This window comes from Geotrypetes seraphini, chromosome 8 (assembly GCF_902459505.1).
Source record: "Geotrypetes seraphini chromosome 8, aGeoSer1.1, whole genome shotgun sequence".
NCBI classification, from domain to species: Eukaryota; Metazoa; Chordata; class Amphibia; order Gymnophiona; family Dermophiidae; genus Geotrypetes; species Geotrypetes seraphini.
In genome coordinates this window covers 26,729,982-26,750,582 of record NC_047091.1, presented here as the reverse complement: position 1 = coordinate 26,750,582, position 20,601 = coordinate 26,729,982, and the positions used below count along the sequence as shown (strand labels likewise).

Below are 20,601 nucleotides of genomic sequence, written 5' to 3'. Positions count from 1 at the left end.
GGAAATGTACAGCTCATATTTAGGCCTCTATTCTTAGTTGTTTATAAACTATAAATTTAGAGGCTTATTTTTCCAGCCTATAGGAGATTTTTCAGGGTACAAACAAAGGAGAAATTAGGTCTTTACCTGCTAATTTTCTTTTACTCCCTCCAGACTGGCACAGAAACTGATGGTTTACGCTCTTCTGCCAGCAGGTGGAGACTGACACAGTACAAGTGGGCTGTGCAATCCCTCTTACAATCAGTCTTTACAAATAGCCAAGCAGAAATCAACTAGGCTGAACTCCACACTCACAAGGAGAAAACCAAGGAATAGTCCCAAATCTGACCAAGGGACACTGTTGGATATTGATTAGAACAAGAAACCAGCCGAACCAAATGCCGCTGCTCTTTTAAACTTCACTAACAACCAAACTCCCGCTGCTCTCCTCTCTCTGGTCTTGAGGCGGCAGCACAGCTCCCCTGGGCCCGTGACTGAAGCGGCCTTTGCCCGATGTCAATGAGCAGCCCGCGGCTTCCAGTGAGTAGCTGGGGAGCTCGAGCTCCCCCCTTTCCCCTCCCCTCCTCATGTCTCAGGGACTTCTTCCTTCCAGCTGCTCCGGATGAGGGAAGTGATATAGAGGCCCCAGCAGCCGCCCTCAGCTTTCAGCGCTTCCGGGCCTGAAAGGACATGCAGACATTTATGGTTATGGTCATGGGGCCTACAAGAAAGGTCTTTCTTCAGCCTCTGTGCCATGTGGATGAAAGGCAGTGGTCAGAGTGCTCCAGCAGATGGAGGAAACAGCTATGAGACACTATGGCAAATGGAAGAGTGGAGGGCAGGGAGAGCATTTGAATGGCACTGAGTTGAGGCAGAGTAGCAGGATCAAGTGCTCAGAAGAGTAAGCGAAAGGTTAGTGCAATGGGCTAAGAATCTGGAAGACTGGGTTCAATTCTCACTATGGCTCCTTGGGACCTGGTTGGCCACTGTTGGAAACGGGATACTGGGCTTGATGGACCTTCGGTCTCTCCCAGTATGGCAATTCTTATGTTCTTAAATTCTCAGAAGTATAAACTTTCTTTTCCTTCATTGAAAGGAATAAAGTTTGTTGGCAATATCACCAGGTCTTCTTCATATATGTTTACAATGATTTGGAATATCCCTTGCTATATTAGAACTCTTATCTCATCAAATCTTTCGTAAATTGATGAAAACGATGTTATTTCAACAGTTTTTGGGTAACAGTGTTAAGGAGTGTTTATAGTTTCTTCTCCTTTTTATTAATTCTTATGTTTAATTTTTGTTAACTGATTCCTTGTATCCTGAACTCTTATGTAAACTGATTTCAGGAGATAACACGGTATATAAATTTAAGGTTTAGATTAGATTAATGTCTGGAGTCTCGTGTTTACAAGCAATTTCCTTTCTAATTGTAGTCACTTATTCTGTTGGTGTTGTGTGTGTGACAGATGACAGATTCCTGTTAGCATACGAGGGGCAATTCTTTAGGTGCATGCTCTTGTGTGCATAAGTGCACATTTACCTGTGCATGTATCAGAAGGGCACTTAAGCACTATCCTGTGAGAGCATTCTGTGACATAACACATAAATGCCAAGGAGCATAGCCATAGGCAGGCTTAAATGCGTAACTTGCAGAATACTGCCTGGCTGGTTTCACTACAGGTGTGCCAATACTGGCTTATGTTGGTATCTGGACACCCAGCGCTCACTGAGAGGCATTTGGGGTCACGTTTCGAATTGCCCCAGTTATATAGCAGCCTATCTGCAGATGTGTTGTAGTGCCTGACATGCTGCTTTTCAGAGATTGGTCCTGTACGTTCCGAGGGCTTCATTTTCTTTTGCAAGCTTTGTGCTGTTACCTCAAATAGCCTAGAAGTGGATGGAGTTTGAGCTGCTGTTAATAAAGGGATACCAAACTAGCTGGTGGTGTTTTGGCTTTTTTAAATAGAAATTTCTTGCTGCTGCTGCTGCTGCTTTTGACCTCCAGAGGCTTTTATTCACCTCCGGGACTAGCAGAGACTGGAGCAAATGGAGGCCTGGCTGGCTGCAACTGCGTCTCATTTCCTTTACCCCTTCAGGATGCAAACACAGGTTTTGAACACACTTTGGGCATTTTAACTCCTGCATCTCAGCTATATTCAGCCCATGAATAATAAAAAGGATTTGTTTTTTTCAATTAACTTTAGAATTTTATCATATTTACAAGAAACTTCAGGAAGAACAATTGTTTCGGACCAAACCCAGCTCTCGGTGGCTGTCCCCATTCTCAGTATTTGCATCTCTCCTAGCAGTTGAGCAGGATGTCATTGAAAATGTCCTCGCAATACACAAATCAGTACACTGGCATCTCAGCTTACAAAGTGCTTCTTCTGAAACAAAGCCCAAACCCCAACCTAGCACATTTTCAAAGTGATACTCAAAAGAGCTCTTCCACTGCAAAGCGAAATCTTCCAGGTTAGGATGGGTGAACACAATCTGAAAACAGCAAAGCAAACAGAAACAGGTTAGACATGGGGACACACAGCAGGTTACTGGTAAATCGTGTTATTAAGAAATAATACATGAACATAACCGATAGAGCCTCTGCTACGTCTCCCAAACTTCAAGGCCACACTTTTCTTTTTCTGTTCCCTGAGCTAAACATCACCGCTCCCTTTTGCCTCTACCACTACTTTTATAGCCATTCCACTATGACCTGGTTGAGGCCACCTTAGCTGAGATCATTTCCAGGTTCTGGAGTGAAATTATATTTCCTCTTTTCCTCCAACTTTTTATTATGAGCCCTTGTCGCCTTTCTCTAACAACACACCTAAAGGTTTCTATCATATATTCCAATGTTTCTCAACTCGGTCCTGGAGTCCCCCCTTACCAGTCAGGTTGTCAAGATATCCACAATGAATATGCATCAACTTGATTTGCATACAATGCCTCCATTATATGCAAATTTCTCAGTTTGCATATTAGTCTTACAGCTGTAGTTTGTGGATGAGGGCGGTGTTTATCCCTGCATAAAGGGAGTTGCAGTAGTCCAGTAGCATTTGTCCCAGTATGGCGAAGTAATGGTCATGGCCGAACGGTTTGATTAGCCTTAATTGTCTCAAGCTCTGAGGCTCAAAAAAGAGGGTGGTATCCAGTATGACTCCAAGGATTTTGAAGGTTAGGATGACAGATGTGGGGGTTGTCTGAAGAACCATAATACTTTAGTTTTTTCAGCATGTAGCTCAAATTTGCTGAGCACAGCCCTTGTGTGTATCTCATCTAGACCTTTAGATATTCTGAGGGGTATTATCGGAGTTGCATTTGATTGGGATAAGAAGTAGACTGTTATCAGCATTTGATAGCAGACATTCGTCGCTGTTGAAATGAATGTTGCCCAGGGAACTCGTGAATAGGTTGTAGAGTATTGGGGAGAGTGGGAAACCCTGGGGAATTCTAGAGAAAACCTCACCTTTCCTGTTTTGCAAGAAGCTTTTGAACCAACTGTATACATTGCCCTTGATACCTACTTTGCTGAGTTTGGTTACGAGTAAGTGATGACGCAGCAGAGATGTCAAATAGGAACTAGACAGCTTGATGTCCCATGATTAAGGCTTATCTAATCTTGGTGATCAAGGTTAGCAGAAGTAATTCAGTACTGTGCTGTGGTCAGAAGCCGAACTGTGTCGGAAGGCAGGAGTGTTTATCAAAATAGGTAGATAGCTGATTGCACACATATACTTCTAGAAATTTAGTGAGTATTGGGATGCCAGCAATGGGTTGAAGGAATTGAAAGGTCTGTGTTCTGGAACTTGGGAATGGGAGTGAGGGCGATCTGACTCTTCTGGGGTGCTAAACGTCCAAGATGCAATCGGTTGTTCAGAAGGAAAGTGATCCAAGCAATGATGTGGTTTGGGGCAGCTGCTAACAGGCGGGTGGGACATCAGCCTATGATGTTACTGCAAGTGAATAGGGTTTTTAAGAGTTTGGTTGTGTCAGATGCAGTGAGGGGCAAAAAGGTGCTCCAGATCTGATCAGCAGTGCAGGTGTCAGCTACTCTCGGGGGTGATGAGTAATGATGGTTCTCTCAACCTTTTTTGTACAGCTTTTATCTTGTTTCAGAAGAAGTCAGTTTGGTTGTGAGCTGCATTCAAAGAGTCCTAGTTCTGGGGAACAGTCACGGTGCGAAGGAGATTTTTAATATTACAGTTGTTGGGCTTTCTTTGCTTCACCAATATTGAATTTGTTGTATCTGTTGATTGCTGTTCTCCAGGCCGTTTCATGTTCAGGAGAGTTACTGTTTATTTGTTCTGTTTTTAGTTGTTCAGTGTACCAGGGGGAAGTTTTGGAAGTTTTAGGTTTTGTGTTGAGGCAGCGTAAAGAGGTTACTGAATCCAGTGTGTGATCACTTGTATTATTCCACTTGGCAAACATCATAGTGGGGTTATTTGAGGCAGTAGGTAGCATTTCAAAAATTTGTTTTCAACATTGATCAGAACTGATCTTACCTCCAATCCAGGTTATTTTTGAAGGAGTCTTAGTGGAAGTACAACCCATATATAGGGAGAGGTGGCAAGACAACAGGGAGTGGTCAGACCAAGGAACTGGAGACCAATTAGTATCTGAGATGAGGTGGAGGGGAATGTGTCCTTTTTCATGTGTAGGGCCTGATGGCTTTAGATTTAGCTGGCTGTCTTCAAGGAATTTTTTACATTTGGAGACATTAATGTTATCATGAGATTCTAGTGGTTTGTTTATGTCACCTAAGACAATTAATTAGTCTTGTGTATTGGCAACTGAGATTCAATATCATTTCTTGCAGGTTTGCTGTGTCACTAGACCTAAGTCCGAGAGGATGATAGACCAAGAGAATGCAAATGCTGCTAAAGCATACATCAGATTTATCTTCTAGTTTGCATGTCATGTATTCAAGATGCCATAGGGATGAGGCGTCCATTAGGGTAATTTTGAGGAAACTCTTATAAATCAGAGCTAGTCCACTCCCTCGCTTTCCTAGTCTTTGTGTATGGTATGATACTATATCCTGGTGGGACAATTCCGGACAAGTGGAGTCTTTAAGCCAGGTTTCAGAGAAGAAGGCAAGGCATAAGTCGTTGGTAATAATCAAGTCAATTAATAGGAGTAGTTTGTTGGCTACTGATCTTGCATTGATGTACGCACAAGGCTCTGGCATGGTATTACTTTCTTTCTCTTGGTGGTAAGTAGTTTGAACATACCTTAGGTTAGAGCAGATTCTAATACGAGTAGGTCTGGGTTTCTTTTTCTCTGTACCCGGATATAGTTCACAGGATGCAGAGTTGCTTGTGGGGGGGAGTATTTGTGAACAGAAGCTGTGATCTGTCAGGTGTCATATGGGAAAGGATTTGTGGGTAGTTTGAGTGGATTTAATGTCTGCTAAGCTTAAGAGGCCTAGGAAGAATATGAAGAGTGGTAGGAGCTTTAGTCTGTAAAGCTTATAGGAGCTGTTGAAGATTGGTCAGGAGTAGGAGTCAGTAATTTGCATTTACCTGATTATCCACTTGATCCATAGGTGGGGCCCTTCGGTGGGGCTCGCCTGGTCCACTGTTCTTTAGTAGACAGGGCCTCCAACAGGCATGCAGATCTTTTGGAGGGGGAAGGAAGGGACCCTGTGGTGTGCATCCTGGTCCAATGTTCTTTAGATCTAGTGTTCTAGAAGGACTGCATGTGATGTAGGACATTAATTTCCTTTGACAAATCACAACAGATAATCTTCTGGAAGTAGATTTTGATACTAGATGAGGAGTGTGGCCCTGATGCCTTTCCCACAAGACCTTTCATAAGCCCACTAACTTCCTACACCCAGAAGCAAAACCTGGCACGGTTTCAGACACTTCCCACTATTCTGCCTTCTTTAATAAAAAGGAAAACAAACTTCTCAGGTGCAGATAACTTAAAAGGATCCACTAGATCAGCACATTTCAGTAGAAACACGCACTGCTGTTGGTTGACCTTCACCTGTGGGGCCAGTCTCTCCGCCAGTTCTCCAAAAGACCTCTCCAGCTTGCTCAGAAGCCCCAACAGCTGTTGACTCAGTTGTGGGGTCAAATCCTGGCCATTTTCAGAAACGAAGAAATAAATATCAGAGGCTAGAGCATTGAGATGCAGCTGCTTGTCGGTCAGAAGTACAAGCTCCTGAAGGAAAAAATAAAAAGGAAGGGTTACGCCACAGAGCATCTGTCTGACCCAACATAACCTGCCGAGGCAAGTTAAACATGTTAAATTAGTCTAAGCCAGGGGTAGGCAATTCCGGTCCTCGAGAGCCGGAACCAGGTCAGGGTTCAGGATATCCAGAATGAATCTATATGAGATGGATTTGCATGAACTGCCTCCTTGAGATGCAAATCTATCTCATGCATATTTATTGTGGATATCCTGAAAACCTGACCTGGCTCTGGCTCTCAAGGATCCGAATTGCCTACCCCTGGTCTAAGCAAAGGTAGAGAGATAATAAAGAACAGTTTCATACCATCTACTGGAAATGCACCAGAACACAAAAGCAACTTTACTGGACGTGATCTCTTGTTCTCCAACCCAAGAGGAGACGTTTTCTTTAGGTAAAACATTTTTTATTGATGATAAAGCAAACTAAACAATTGTGATTATCAATGCATCCAACTCTAACATAGATTAATAACAAGCATAAATCCTCATTTTATAAAGTTACAAGATATCCCCATTTGCCTTTCCCCTCCTCTCCTCACCATAGAGACCATATGTATAGTATAGATCAGAATAGTCCAGATACCTGTGTTCTTATGGGCCTTGAAAATCACAATGTGCCCCCCCCCAACATAAAGAAGCCCTTATCAAGTTCCGTATATTAGATGAATAAATATGAGGAAGACGCATTACCCCTGTGTTTTCCCTAGCCCACCTATCCCCGTCCCCCCCCCCCACAAACCTCTAGTGAATGTGGTGGATTCTCAGTCCAGAATGAAAGACCAAGGCAACAAGACTACAAATTGACTTGGGTGAGGACCAAACTCCAAAGATGAGCCAGAAGTGCCATAACCTTCCCAAAACAACAATTGGTGCATCCAAATTTTCCATTGCCAAATCTTTAAGCCCCAACTAACCCTGGTCCCTCTGCTGAATCTTCTCTGGCTTCTTCAGAAGGCCACATATGTGGTCTTTTTACTACTGTTAACAAAATTGTAAGTTTTTTGTTGCCTTCTACTTGCTGTACATAAAGTTGGTTAATGAATCCCAATAAATAAATATTTATTAGAGAATGAACCAAAATGAATTAGATTACAAAGCCATGTATATGTGTGTTTAAAATATATTGGACATTTGTTAAAATTAATTGCTTATCAATCCAAACCTCATCATATAATTTCAATCACCTGCCCTCTACTTGTGCAGAAATCTCCCAAACCTTCAAAAACTGGATCAATTTCCGTGTATAAAAATAGAGAGAAATTTTTTTACTTCAAGTTCCATGTTAACCACTAACCGAACATTTTTACTTATCTGAGAACACAGGACAGAGATTTTTTTTCATCAGTCCAAAAACACAGATTGCATTCCAACATCAAAATCTGCAGGCACAGCTGTTTGGCAGAAGATGAATTTGGAACAAAAGGGCCATCCTGAAGATTTCTATTGTGATGAACTTTGATTACCTTAAATGGACTAAAACACCTACACCTCAGAGTCACAACCTTTTGTCCTTCTAATCAAGCAGTTATCACCTACTTCTCCCAGATCCTCTCTGCAGGAAATCCTGGGTAAAGACAGTACTAGACATACCAGCTACAGGAAAGGTGTCTGAACTGGTCTGTTTGGACTCAAGGAAAGAAAATTAGCAGGAAAGACCAAATTTTTCCTTCCATTTCATCCTAACCAGACCAGTCCAAAATGAATTGAATCTAGCAAAGCAATCCTTACATCAGGAGGAGGAAGAAACTGCTGCAGCAAAGACTCTACATCTGAACATAGATGGTCCCTTGTTTTCGTATCAAGTCTGTAAACCTTGCAAAGGAACGCAAGAAAGATTAGGAAGGGGCTCGACAAATTTCTTCTGGGGGATGGATTGTGATTTGGCCCAAGGAACCACCAGTCTTCTGGCTAAATGAACCCTGAGAACTTGAGAAACTATTGACCTTTCAAAAGATATGCCAAAGCAGGCCTTTCCTTCAGCCAACGTGTAACGGTTACCTTCAGGAAAGGGAAAGAGATTCAGTGTACTGCTTCTCTGTGCTACAATCAAAGGGCTAGATTCACTAACCTGCCCAATCGTGACCGATCCGGGCCGGTCCGATGGATTCTTCAACCAGTAATATTCTAATGGGGGCGATCAGAGGAACGTCCCCATCCGCCGATACGGATCGCTAGTGTGTGATCCTGATGCATGCACAGACCATCTGCTTTCCCTGCAGATGGTCTGCGCATGCATTTTGTGTCTGGGGGCTTTTTTTCGGGCCCCAACTCTCCTGCTCTACCAGGAAGGGCTATCCCCGGCGGCAGCAGCCTCTTCCCTTTTGCGACACTGGCTTGTTGCCCTTCTGCAGCTCGGTGCTCTTTGATTTGTTTTCTGTCCAAAAGCTTTCCTGTCAACAATGAAGCCTCCTGTCAGCCTGTCATGCCCTGCTCTCTGCCCTAAGCTTTGGATCTCTGCCGTCTTCCCTACAGTGCAAGCCCGTGGGTTTAAAGTGGGGTTGCACTGTGGCATGCAGCCCCGCTTTAAACCCACGGGCTTGCACTGCAGGGAAAGCGGCAGAGATCCAGAACTCGGAGCAGAGAGGACATTGGGCCAGAAAGCAGGGCTGGAAGATCGGGGCAACAGGGTAGATGACTCAATATGGGGTGGGCAAGTGCTTTGGAGAGTAGAAAGAAAACCTTTTTTTAAATCTCATCCCAAACCACTAAACGCTGACCCTCCATATATTAAATGTACATGCATGTAGAAAGGGTTAGTGCGATGATGATTTGGCTGAGGCAGAGCTCGGGGAAGAGAGCATGGCTGGAAGATCGGGGCAGAGTGCAGGGCGGCAATGGAGCAGGAGAGTCAGCAGAGACATATGCGACTGGTCCCCAGCAGTCGCTTCTTCTCTTAACCGGCCAGCCCAGTCGGTGTCCCAAATTTGTTTGGTGAATTACATCCCTGCCAACTTTGCATGCACAGATCGGAACCAGAATTGGGTCAGAGGGAAATCGGGTCGCAAACTGATCGGTACACGATCGGTTTGCTTAGTGAATCTAGCCCAAAGTGGTTTACATATCAACATACAGGTACTTTTCTGTCCCTAGCTGGCTCACATCGAAGGTTTTGTACCTGGGACTTTCCCTGGATCACAGGAAGCTGCAGTGGGAATCAAACCTAGCTCCTCTGGTTCTTAGGCTACCCTTCCATTCCAGGTACCAATGAAGAGCCCAACAGCAGTCAGATTTATGCAACTCATTTGCTATTTCTAAAGAATGCCAAAAAAATTCTGTTGATATCTAAACACGTTAGGAAAGCACAGTGACTACCCGACTTGCACGAAAATTCCAACTACTCTGGGAAGAATGGGGGGGAGAACTATTTGTTTATTGGAATAGATTCCGTACAAACGTAAGGAAGTTCTTCTTCACCCAGAGAGTGGTGGAACACTGGAACGCTCTTCCGGAGTCTGTCGTAGGCGAAAACACCCTCCAGGGATTCAAGACAAAGTTAGACAACTTCCTGCTGAACCGGAATGCACACAGGTAAGGCTAGTCTCAGTTAGGGAACTGGTCTTTGACCTAAGGGCCACCGCAGGAGCTGGCTACTGGGCATGATGGACCACTGGTCTGACCCAGCAGCGGCAATTCTTATGTTCTTATGGATGTATTAACCACCTTTATGATGAGATTTTGTTCACAGTATAAACATCAGAAAATTAAATCCAAGTAAGATGACCAACATTAACAGTATCAGAAATATAAACATTTAACAGAACTATAAAACAATTGAAATATGTCATCAGAATACAAACAATAACTACAGTACTTCTCCCTCCAAATTTGCAGGTTTAGGACTTGCGACTTTGATTATTCGTGAGTTTCTAAACTGTGACTCACCCCTGCCTCCCGGACCTCTTTACACCTTAACTAGTGGTCTAGCAGTGAAGCAGGGCAGAAGTGATCTTCCTATGCTCCTGCCCCATGCTCACAAGACTACAGAGGGAACTCACGGCAGCTTCAGGTGCAGCTGAGTTATCGGAGCACCCCTCTCCCCCAAAGACCCCAAGAAAGTCACCCAGCCAGAATATACAAATCTGTACTCTTACTCTCTCTCAAATGTATTTTTTTTTCATTTGCACAGAAGGAAATAAAATCTCCCTAAAAGAAGAGAGTGTAGGGGGTGGGGGTGGGGGGAGAGAAAACTCAGATTTCTGATTATTTCCCTTAATGCCAGTCACAATTTTAATTTTAATGAAAAAGCAGCCCTTGTTCAGCCAGGTCCCAGTTCTTCAACTAGCCCAGGAGCTGTATTTTTCAAGATCTGAAGTTGCACAGCCCTTATAGGGCAGGGCTTACATGTTTGTTCTCTGTCTCCATCTGGTGGTTGACGGGCACAAATCCATCGGGTCTGCATTGATCTGGTAAGGAAGCTAAAGAACTTGGGGGATTTTTTTTTTTTGCTGCAAGTTAGAGGTGCAATGATTTCTTTGAATATATGTTAGCTGCAGGATATTTGGGGTGGGTGGTTCCTGTGCTTCTTGGACAATTTTAGGAAATTATGGGCATGGTTTGTTAATGGGTGTTAGTGGATTTACATTTGTCACTGTATGTGCTGAAGGTTTTTATTGCATTACTTGGTATTGCATTACTTGTGTTCATAATTTCCTCCCTCCCACCCAACATGAACCGTGTCAATAATACGCCATTTTAAATCAGTGATTTTGTGTTTCATTAAGGACCAATGACGGACACATTATGAACACAATTTAAACATTAAGGAATTGCGATGGATGTTTAAGCTTAACACCATGTATCCCCATGGCTTAAATCTAACTAGTGATTGGCTTACAGCGAGCATATGACTTTGCCATTTGACTTCTGTGGTATACAAGTTAAAGAGCTGTGGGGGCGATGTGTATTGGCCAGTTTTGAGTCACATGACCCAGGAGTTTTGATTATTAGCTCCCATTCTGCCGGCGTGTTTTCACTTCCGGCTCACAAATCATGGATTTAGCATTTAGCTAAGATAGTATACTGCTCTGGTAAGCTTTGTGGCGTTTTTAAATTTTTAATAGTGCTGGGTTCTTAAATTTTAAGCTAATACAATGTTTTGCTCTTCACAGGGTTCTCCTTCCCCGACCCTGATGAAATAATGAAACGCGTCGGTGGGGATTGAGCCAGACCCAGTTTATTAAGAAAAAGTTAAGTAAAAGCTACATTTGCTACTATTATAGTATTAAGCACAAGCACTTTATAACTTAAAAAGAAAACCATAAAATAATATATTGAATGAAAAATCGCATAATACAAAGGTTCCTATGAGGACAGCTACCATACGTTAAAATTGTGTGGCATTCTGAGGAACTTTATGCGAAGAAAATGGTGGCTAACTCAAGTTAAGTTTTGTTCACAGACACGATATTTTGTGCACTTTCTTGTTTGGATTTTATCAACAGCATGAACTCAACTTCTCTGCATTCCACAAATAGATTAATATCAGATGGATTTATAAAGGTGCTCAAAGGATAAAATGAATCAAATCTGTAGGGATTAAAAGATATCAATATGAACACAAACTGAAAAGAAGCCTTCTTAGGAGCTGTACCTTGTAGTGTTGCAAATGGCTGTTAGTGAAGTTTAAGTTATCCAGATGGTGAACAGTGTCACATACCCATGTTAGCTGGCTTTCCAACCGGGTCTCCAGACCTTTAGCCTTGAAAAAAGCAAACGGTAAAATTAACCAGCTGTTTGAAAACACTGGAAAGTTAACAGCAGCTTACAAGCTAAGTTCTGATTTTCACCGTTGTGGTATGGGACAGGGTTTGGACCACGGAGCTTGAGAGACTGGTCACAGAGTTGCCATCTTTTTCCAAAGACTGCAATAATTCACTAGAAACTTCTGAAGGTTGGCTGGTCAGAACACAGGAGGCCAGCTGCAGATTGCAAGGGACAGGTATTCCATTTACGGCCATATCCAGAACCTACAGTGGAGAAAAGGAGAAATTAGGTTCTTACCTGCTAATTTACTTTCTTTTAGCTTCTCCAGACCAGTAGAGGTTAATCTTTATGAATGGGTATATATCCAATCATGACCAGCAGGTGGAGACTGAAAACAAAACTGTGGGACAGTATATAATATACTCCCTTCTCTATTTACATCAGTCTGCCGAATAGCCAAGCAGAACTAAGAACTGGAAAACAGAAAGAAAACAATACTCCGAACAGGAGTAACAAATAACATACCCAAATGCTGTTGGAAAATGCAGAGGAGAAATACCAGAAGGAAAATGTCCCCACAGCTCGCCAGCTAAGCCAGCCGAGCCACAGCCGCTGTTCTTTAATTCTCCCCGGCCCTAGAAAAATACTAGAACCCGCAGCAAAAAACAAAAACTGCCCGCGAAACAGCCCCAACAACAACAACAACAGACAGGGTGGGAACCTCTACTGGTCTGGAGAAGCTAAAAGAAAGTAAATTAGCAGGTAAGAACCTAATTTCTCCTTCTTTAGCACTCTCCAGACCAATAGAGGTTAATCTTTACGAATGGGACGTACCAAAGCAGTCCCTCACACGGGCGGGACCCCCGAAGGGCTGACACCAGAACACACACACCGAACACCGCATCCTGACGCGCCAGAACATCTACCCGAAAGAGTCTGACAAAGGAATACAAGGAAGACCAAACCGCAGCCTTACAAATGTCCACTGGAGGCACGAGCGACGACTCAGCCCAAGAAGCCGCCTGACCCCGAGTAGAATGAGCTTTGAGAAACTCCGGAACGGGCTGCTGCCCCAGAAGAGAAGCGGAAGCAATAGTCTCCTTGATCTAGCATGCAATAGTAGCCCTAGAAGCGCCAGCCCCCCTAAGAGGACCAGTCAGAAGGACAAAGAGATGATTTTATTTCCTGATCTCCTGGGTCCGTTGCACATAAGAGCGAAGGACCCGACCAATATCCAACTTGCTCAGCTGTCTTTGCTCAGAAGAGCCCTCCCAACTACCCAAGACCAGGAGGACCACAGATTGATTGACATGAAAAGGAAAAACTACTTTCGGCAGAAAAGGAAGGAACAGGCCTCAAGACAACCTGCTCCCTAGAAAACTCCAAGGGAGCCCTACAAGAGAAAACCTGTAGCTCAGAAATACGCCTAGCGGAAGAAATGTCCACCAAAAAGACCTTCTTCTGAGTAAGGTCCTTCAAAGAGCAGCCACTCAACGGTTCGAAGGGCGGGTGCATCAGAATAGAGAGAACCAGACTGAGATTCCAAGAGGGAAAAGAGGACCGCACGGGAGGCCCGAGCACCTTGGCCGCCCGCAAAAAGCGAATCACATCAGGAATGACTGTCAAACGCTGACCCGTCACAAACCCCCGAAAGGCTGACAAGGCCACAAGCTGAACCCGGAGAGAAGCCGAAGCCAGGCCTCTATCCAGGCCATCTTGCAAGAACCCTAGGATGTTAGGCACAGAAACGCGAAGAGAGACCACTCCCCGCACCTGGCACCACCCCTCAAAGAAGTGCCAAATCCACACAGAAGCCTGAGAGGTAGAAAGCCTCCTGGACCCCAAGAGTGTAGAAATCACCCTATCTGAATACCCCTTCTTACCAAGGCGACCCCTTTCAAAAGCCAAGCCGTAAGACAGAAGGGAGACGGGTCGAACATGGGAATGGGACCCTGCGTCAGAAGGTCGTCCAAGGGAGGCAGAGGAAGAGGATCTGCCACCAGAGTGTCACCAGATCTGCGTATCACGGATGCCGAGGCCAATCTGGAGCCACCAGAACCACCAGACCCGGATGGCGAACAATGCGGAGAAGAACTCTGCCCACTAATGGCCACGGAGGGAACATGCACAACAGCCCCTCTGTTGGCCATGGTTGAACCAGAGCATCCAGACCCACTGCCAGTCCATCCCTGAGACGACTGAAGAAGCGGAACACCTCGGCATTGCCACTCGTGGCCATCAGGTCCATCAGGGACTGACCCCCAAGCCCGCATTATCAACTGAAAAGCCACGGGGCTGAGACACCACTCTCTGGGATCTAAGATGTGACTGAGGAAGTTTGCCTGAACATTCTCCACCCCAGCCATGTGAGAGGCCGAGAGGTCCAGAAGGCGTGACTCCGCCCCAAAGCATGAGCCGAGCCGCCTCCTCCGCCACCTGAGCACTCTTGGTGCCTCAACGATTGACATAAGCCACCGCTGTGGCATTGTCAGACAGGACTCTGACCGACTTGCCCATCAAGAGGGAGTGGAAGGCTAACAGCGCCAGAGGGACGGCTCTGGTCTCCAACACGTTGATCGACCAGGACGCCTCCTCCATGGACCAGGTGCCCTGAGCTGAGTGACCTAGACACTGAGCCCCCCCAACCGAGGAGACTGGCATCCGTGAGAAGCACCGTCCACTGCGATAGACCCAGACTCATCCTCTGGACCAGATGAGAGGTCTGGAGCCACCAAAGAAGACTGCAGCGCGCCAAGCCTCGCAGAGGGACAGGGACCTCCAAACTGAGCCTCTGGGGTGACCATCTACGGAGCAGAGCATACTGAAGAGACACATGTGGGCCCGCGCCCACCTCACAGCATCCAGGAACGCTGCCATCGACCCCAAGACTTGGAGGAAATCCTGCACCCGAGGACATCAGGACGCCAAAAGAAGGCGAATCTGAGATTGCAATTTTCTTACCCGGGCTTCTGGAAGGAAGACCTTCCCCAAGAAGGTGTCGAACAGAACCCCAAAGTACTCCAGATGCTGAGCGGGGACCAACCGACTCTTGGAAAGGTTGACCACCCAGCCCAGTGACCGGAGAAACTCAACCACCCGAGCCGTAACTCGGGCGCTCTCCTGCAACGACTTCGCCCGAAACAACCAGTCATCCCAGAAAGGGTGCACCAGAATGCCCTCTGACTGCAATGCCGCCGTGACGACCACCATCAACTTGGCGAACGTCCGGGGAGTCGTGGCCAGGTCCAAAGGAAGCACACAGAACTGATAGTGCAGACCCAATATCGCAAAGCAAAGAAAGAGCTGAGGAGAGGCCCGAATGGAAACAGGCAAGTAGGCCTCCGCCAGAGCGAGAGAAGTCAGGAACTCCCCCGGCTGAACCACCAGAAGGACAGACTGCAGTGTGTCCATGCGAATAAAAGAGAATTCTGAGAGTCCTGTTGACCTCAGTTTAAACCAAGGATGGGCCGAAAGGTCCCCTCCCTTTAGGGTCCCATAAAAGAAATGGCGTACCAGCCGATACCGCAGTCCTGAGGGGACACTGGACAACTGCTTTGAGATCTAGCAAGCGCTGAAGGACTGGTGAAAGGCTAGCGTCTCCCATGCCACCTGACATGGAGAGGCTAGATATGATCCGGCAGAGAGCAGGCAAAATTCAAGTACATAACCGTCCCGCACCACCACCAGGACCCACTGATCGGACGTGATCTTGGCCCACTTGGGAAACAAGTTGCGAAGCCGGGCACCCACGGGAACCAAAGGGGGGGCCGGCAAAGAGACATCGTGCAGGACGGGCAGCAGGGGAACCGGGGGGGAACTCCCAGCCCCCCGACGGGCCCCCTGAAAAGACTGCATGTGCTAAGCCAAACGACCCCGGGGAAAAATCGGAAGCCTGGAAAGAAGCAGTCCCATGCTCCAGGCGAAACTTGCGAAATTCCCGCAGACGCCTCCGGGCAATGCCAACCCGAGATGCCAGGCGAGCACGGTCCTCAGGCAGACAGGGCACCTCAGAGTCCGTCAGAGTCTGAACCACCAGAACTAAGTCCTCTCTAAACAAAAAACAACCCCCGAAAGGGAAATTTTGGGAAGTTCAGTTTTGGACGCGGCAACCGCCGACCAAGCGCGAAGCCACAAGGTACAGCGTGCGGCCACCAAAAGTCCCAGACTTAGCAGCACCAAGTCACAAAGAACAACCGAGAGGAACGAGGCAGTCATCTCAAACTTCACCACCTCCTGATCCACTAAGGACCAGTCATCAGACTCACGATCCAGGACATGCTCAGACCACCGAAACACGGTGCGAGCCACCAGCCCCACACAAATAGCCGCCTGGACCCCCAAGGCAGAGACATCAAAATTATACTTAAGAAGTGTCTCTAACGTACGCTCCTCAGAGACCCTAAGAGCAGAACCGTCCATAACAGGCACGGTATGCCGCTTAGGAAGTGCCGAGACCACCGCGTCCCCCATTGGCGAAATTAAGGTAGCTCTATGATACCCATGAGCCAAGGCGCACACCAAACGAAACGGCGCCCGTAGGCCACTGCGCCAACACAAAATCCCGAAAATCCTGACGCACAGGAAAAGAGCGGGAAACAGGACAGACCCCCTGAAGCAGAGGGGCCCCCATACGCGGGGTCTCCGGTGGTGCAACTTCAAAAATGCAGCACCAAGGAGACCTGCTACATCAGGTCTAAAAGCTTATTCCTCTGAATAAAAAGCGCACCACGGACGCATCTGCTCTGGAAGACGGGAAACCCGCTGCCCCGCTGCCAGCGGGCGTCCCCTCTAGAGGATCCTGGAAGCCCGCCAAAGCAGCCAGGTCCTCAACCATGCCAACACGCTCCTCCGACCAACAATTCGCAATCCAAGCCCCCCCGCGGGCGCTTGGATGAGGGAGGAGGAAGAGGGGACGCCAAACGAAAAGAGGGAGGCAAAGCCATAGGGGGCGCGGAGGGAAACCACCCCCGAAACCCCCCAGGTGTACGTGGGACCCCCAATTGCCTGCACAAAGAAAGAAATTAAATTGGGGACAAAAACCCCCTGGGGGTCCCCAGGGACTCCCTGCCCCAGCAGGGGTTCCTGCTGAAACCTGCCCCTGTGTTTGCAATACAGGGGGAAGGTCACCTGAGGTTGCAGACAAAATGGAGGGGCCAGACAGAGAAAATGGCGAAGTTCCCGCCAAAAATGCTCCCTCCGTGGCCTGTTGCGGCTGAGAAGGCTGAACAGTCCCAGCAGCTAAAACAGGCAAGTCGGCATCAGCTGTCAAAAAAAATCAGCTGAGAGGGAATCCTTCGGGGAATCCCTCCGTGGGCGGTTGAGGAAGACCGGGCTTCCCCACTGCTCCCAGCCGACTCGCGAGGCACCATCGGCGGGGAGCTCTGGGCGCCTGCAGCCGCTGCCGACGGAGCTCCACCACCTCACCGGGCCAAACTACCTATTTCAGTCCGGCCGCGAGTGCCTCGCGGCTGGACCTAATTGTGTCCCACTCCCCCGGAGAAGGGCACAATTGCTCCATACGCGACCTAGCTATAAAAAAGTGCCGGTTAGATGAAAAAATACAGTAAAATACAGTTTTCTTAAAGGGAAACAACCCTCCAGGCCAGCACTACCTCAGGATTTTTTTTTTTTTTACAGAACAGACTCCACAGGCTCTCGAAGCAATATGCCTTGCTTGATTTAGGGGGCAAGGCTTACTGCTGAGGCTCCTCTAGAAAAATGTGGGGAGGTGGAGGAAGTGGGGGGAGGGACCCCGCTCGAGACCCGCCGGGTTTGACACCCCCGAGGTCGGACGGACCCCCAAACAGGGCCCGCCCAAGCTCTGTCCGGCCAAAAACAGGGACTAGAAACCCCCTAAACAAATTCCAACAGCCCTACCAAGGGAGATGGGTACAAATCACTCAACACCTGCTGGAGACTGAAAGAAGACTGATGTAAATAGAGTATATTATATACTGTCCCACAGTTTTGTTTTCAGTCTCCACCTGCTGGTCATGATTGGATATATACCTATTCGTAAAGATTAACCTCTACTGGTCTGGAGAGTGCTAAAGAATATTGAAATCGAATTACATGGTTCTAATGAAGCAAAAGTGAGTGCCTAAACATAACTCCATTATCATTCCTTCTAGCAGGGAAAAAGCTGACTTTCAGTACCTTGCATTTTAACCCTGCAGTTAACAAATCCGGATAAATAAATATAAAAGCAAACACATTTCATGGCTATCGGCAGGCTTTGCTAAGCTGTTAATTAGCAAGATAAAAATGAGGGTGGTAGGATTTTGAAAAAGTGATAAGGAAGGGAGAAGGTTGTGCAATGAGGCCCATGGGTTCGAAGGAGGTGATATCTGAATTTATCCTAGGTATGGAACATTGACTTCCTTTTTATTTAATGTGGCACAGCAGAACATAGATATCGTAATATCTAATCTAATCTAATCCTTAGGTTTGTATACCACATCATCTCCACGTTCATAGAGCTCGGCGCTTTTTACAGTAGATTAAATAGGAAGGAACTACAACAAAGGGTAGAGGTAAAAGTGTGAAGAATATTTAGAGGACTTGGGATGCCAGATATAAGAGATTTTTGATACCAAAGTTGGAAAGAGGCTTACATTTTTGAGAAAAGCCAGGTTTTCAGATGTTTGCGGAAAACTTGGAGAGAGCTCAAGTTCCGAAGAGGGGAGGTAAGGTTGTTCCAGAGCTCAGTGATTTTGAAGGGGAGGGAGGTCCCTAGCTTTCCTGTATGGGAAATGCCTTTTAGCGAGGGGAAGGATAGTTTTAATTTGTGGGAGAGTCTGGTGGTATTAGGGTTTGAGGAATTCCAAGAAAGAGGGATAAAGGGAGGGAGGATACCGTGTAGGATTTTGAAAGCTAAACAGGCGCATTTATAGTGGACCCTGGTGATTATCGGAAGCCAGTGAAGCTTGGACAGGAGCGGGGAGACACGATCAAATTTACTTTTAGCGAAGATGAGCTTGGCCGCGGCATTCTGAATCCGCTGAAGTCTGTGGAGGTTTTTCTTAGTTAGACTTAAGTAGATAGAGTTGTAATAGTCCATTCTGGAAAGGATGATGGATTGGACTAGGAGGGTAAAATGTTTTTGATGGAAGCAGGATCTGACTTTCCTCAGCATGTGAAGGCTGAAAAAGCATTTTTTTATCAAGGATTGGAGGAGGTCATTGAAGGACAATGTGGAATCAATGATGACGCCCAAGACATTGCTCGAGAACTCAAGCTGCAGAGAGGCGCCAGAGGGTAGTGGGATGGAGGTGGGTAGTTGGTCTAGTTTTGGGCCGAGCCAAAGAAGTCTTGTTTTGGACTCATTCAGTTTAATTTGCACAGTGTGGGCCCAGGATTGTAGGTTCATTATACAAGAGGATATGTTGGTGGTTGATGAGGTTCGAATCGGTCTCGAGGAGGACGAGAATGCCGTCGGCATACGTGTAAATTGTTTCAAGGGGGGATAGGTGGAGGAGTTTTAGGGAGGACATATAGATGTTAAAAAGGATAGGGGAGAGCCTTGCGGGACTCCACAATTCGGTTTCCAGGGGGAGGATGAGATGCCATTCATGTTGACAAAGTAAGAACGAGAGCGGAGGAATTTAGAGAACCAGTCTAGAACTGTGGAGTTGATGCTTATCTCAGAGAGTTGGTAAACAAGAATATCATGGTGGACAACGTCGAAAGCAGCAGAAAGATCAAATTGTAGGAGGACGGCGAACTTGTTTCGAGAGTGAAGTTGTTGAACTTTTGAGATCAGGGAGGACAGTAGGGATTCGGTGCTGAAGTTAGGAAGAAAGCCATATTGATAGGGTAGAAGAATAGAGAATCTCTCTAAGTATGATGAGAGTTGGGTAGAAATGATGGACTCTAGTCTCTTGGTTAGGAGAGGGATATTTGCAATTGGGTGATAGCTGGATGGTATGGAAGGGTCAAGGTCGGATTTTTTCAGTAGTGGGGTCAAGGCAATATGACCCATTTCTGGGGAGAAAAGGCCCGACTGAAGGGCGGAGTTTATGAGATTGCTGATAGAAGAGATGGCCTGTGCGGGAATATTCTCGTATAGGTAGGCGGGGAATGAGTCCAAGGAACAGTTACAGGATTTCAGTTTGAGGCAGAGATTGAGGACCAGGGATTCAGATACGCACTCAAAGGTAGTCCAGGATCTGTCAGTTGGGAAAGGGTTGGAGACCGTTAGGGTGGGAATGGAATCGGTGGGCACCAGGGAGTTGTAGGAGACTGAAGGAGGGAAGGAGCATCTCGTTGAAGAATTTTGCTAGAACATCAGCTGAGGGAGAGGAGGGGAGCACGGTGGGATCTCTTTTGGAGGTTAGGGAGCGCCAGATGTTGAATAGTGTACTACTCTTGATTGTTGGATCTGGAGATTTTGCCACCATAGAAGTTCTTTCTTGCTTTTTTTAGCGCTGTATTGTACAGCTTGATATTGACTCTCCAGGACTGTCTGTCTATGCAATTGACTTGACTCTGCTGACCAAGAAATATTCTTTTCTACCCATCTCCTCTCATCCCTTCTGTGGAAATGGTTGGCTAGATTCAATATGCAGTGCGCTGCTTGTAACTCACTTATGTTGCCTGTGAAATTCAACTGAACAATGACCCTGCCAGTGCTTAACCTAATTATTATTTCCTTGTCTTTCTCTGGTATTGTTTGTAACCCTGACTGCTCCACAAATGAAAATGGCCTCAGCTGATGAC

General features: G+C 46.4%; 1 protein-coding gene across 18 annotated transcripts in view; it reads right to left on the bottom strand.

Annotated features, from left to right (window-relative positions):
* MACF1 (microtubule actin crosslinking factor 1) overlaps nt 1-20,601 on the bottom strand; it is a 423,081-nt gene that overhangs the window by 244,535 nt on the left and 157,945 nt on the right. For 12 of the 18 annotated variants that reach the window (XM_033953642.1, XM_033953644.1, XM_033953643.1 and 9 more), the window contains 3 exons: nt 11,967-12,146; nt 11,771-11,878; nt 5,974-6,150 (listed from right to left, as the gene is read on the bottom strand). The exons of 4 other annotated variants lie outside the window; for them this stretch is intronic. In XM_033953642.1, the coding sequence (XP_033809533.1) occupies nt 5,974-6,150; nt 11,771-11,878; nt 11,967-12,146 (465 nt within the window). Of the gene's footprint in view, nt 1-2,357; nt 2,476-5,953; nt 6,151-11,770; nt 11,879-11,966; nt 12,147-20,601 lie in introns of all 18 variants that reach the window. 2 more of the 18 variants (XR_004540254.1, XR_004540255.1) reach the window with 2 other exon arrangements.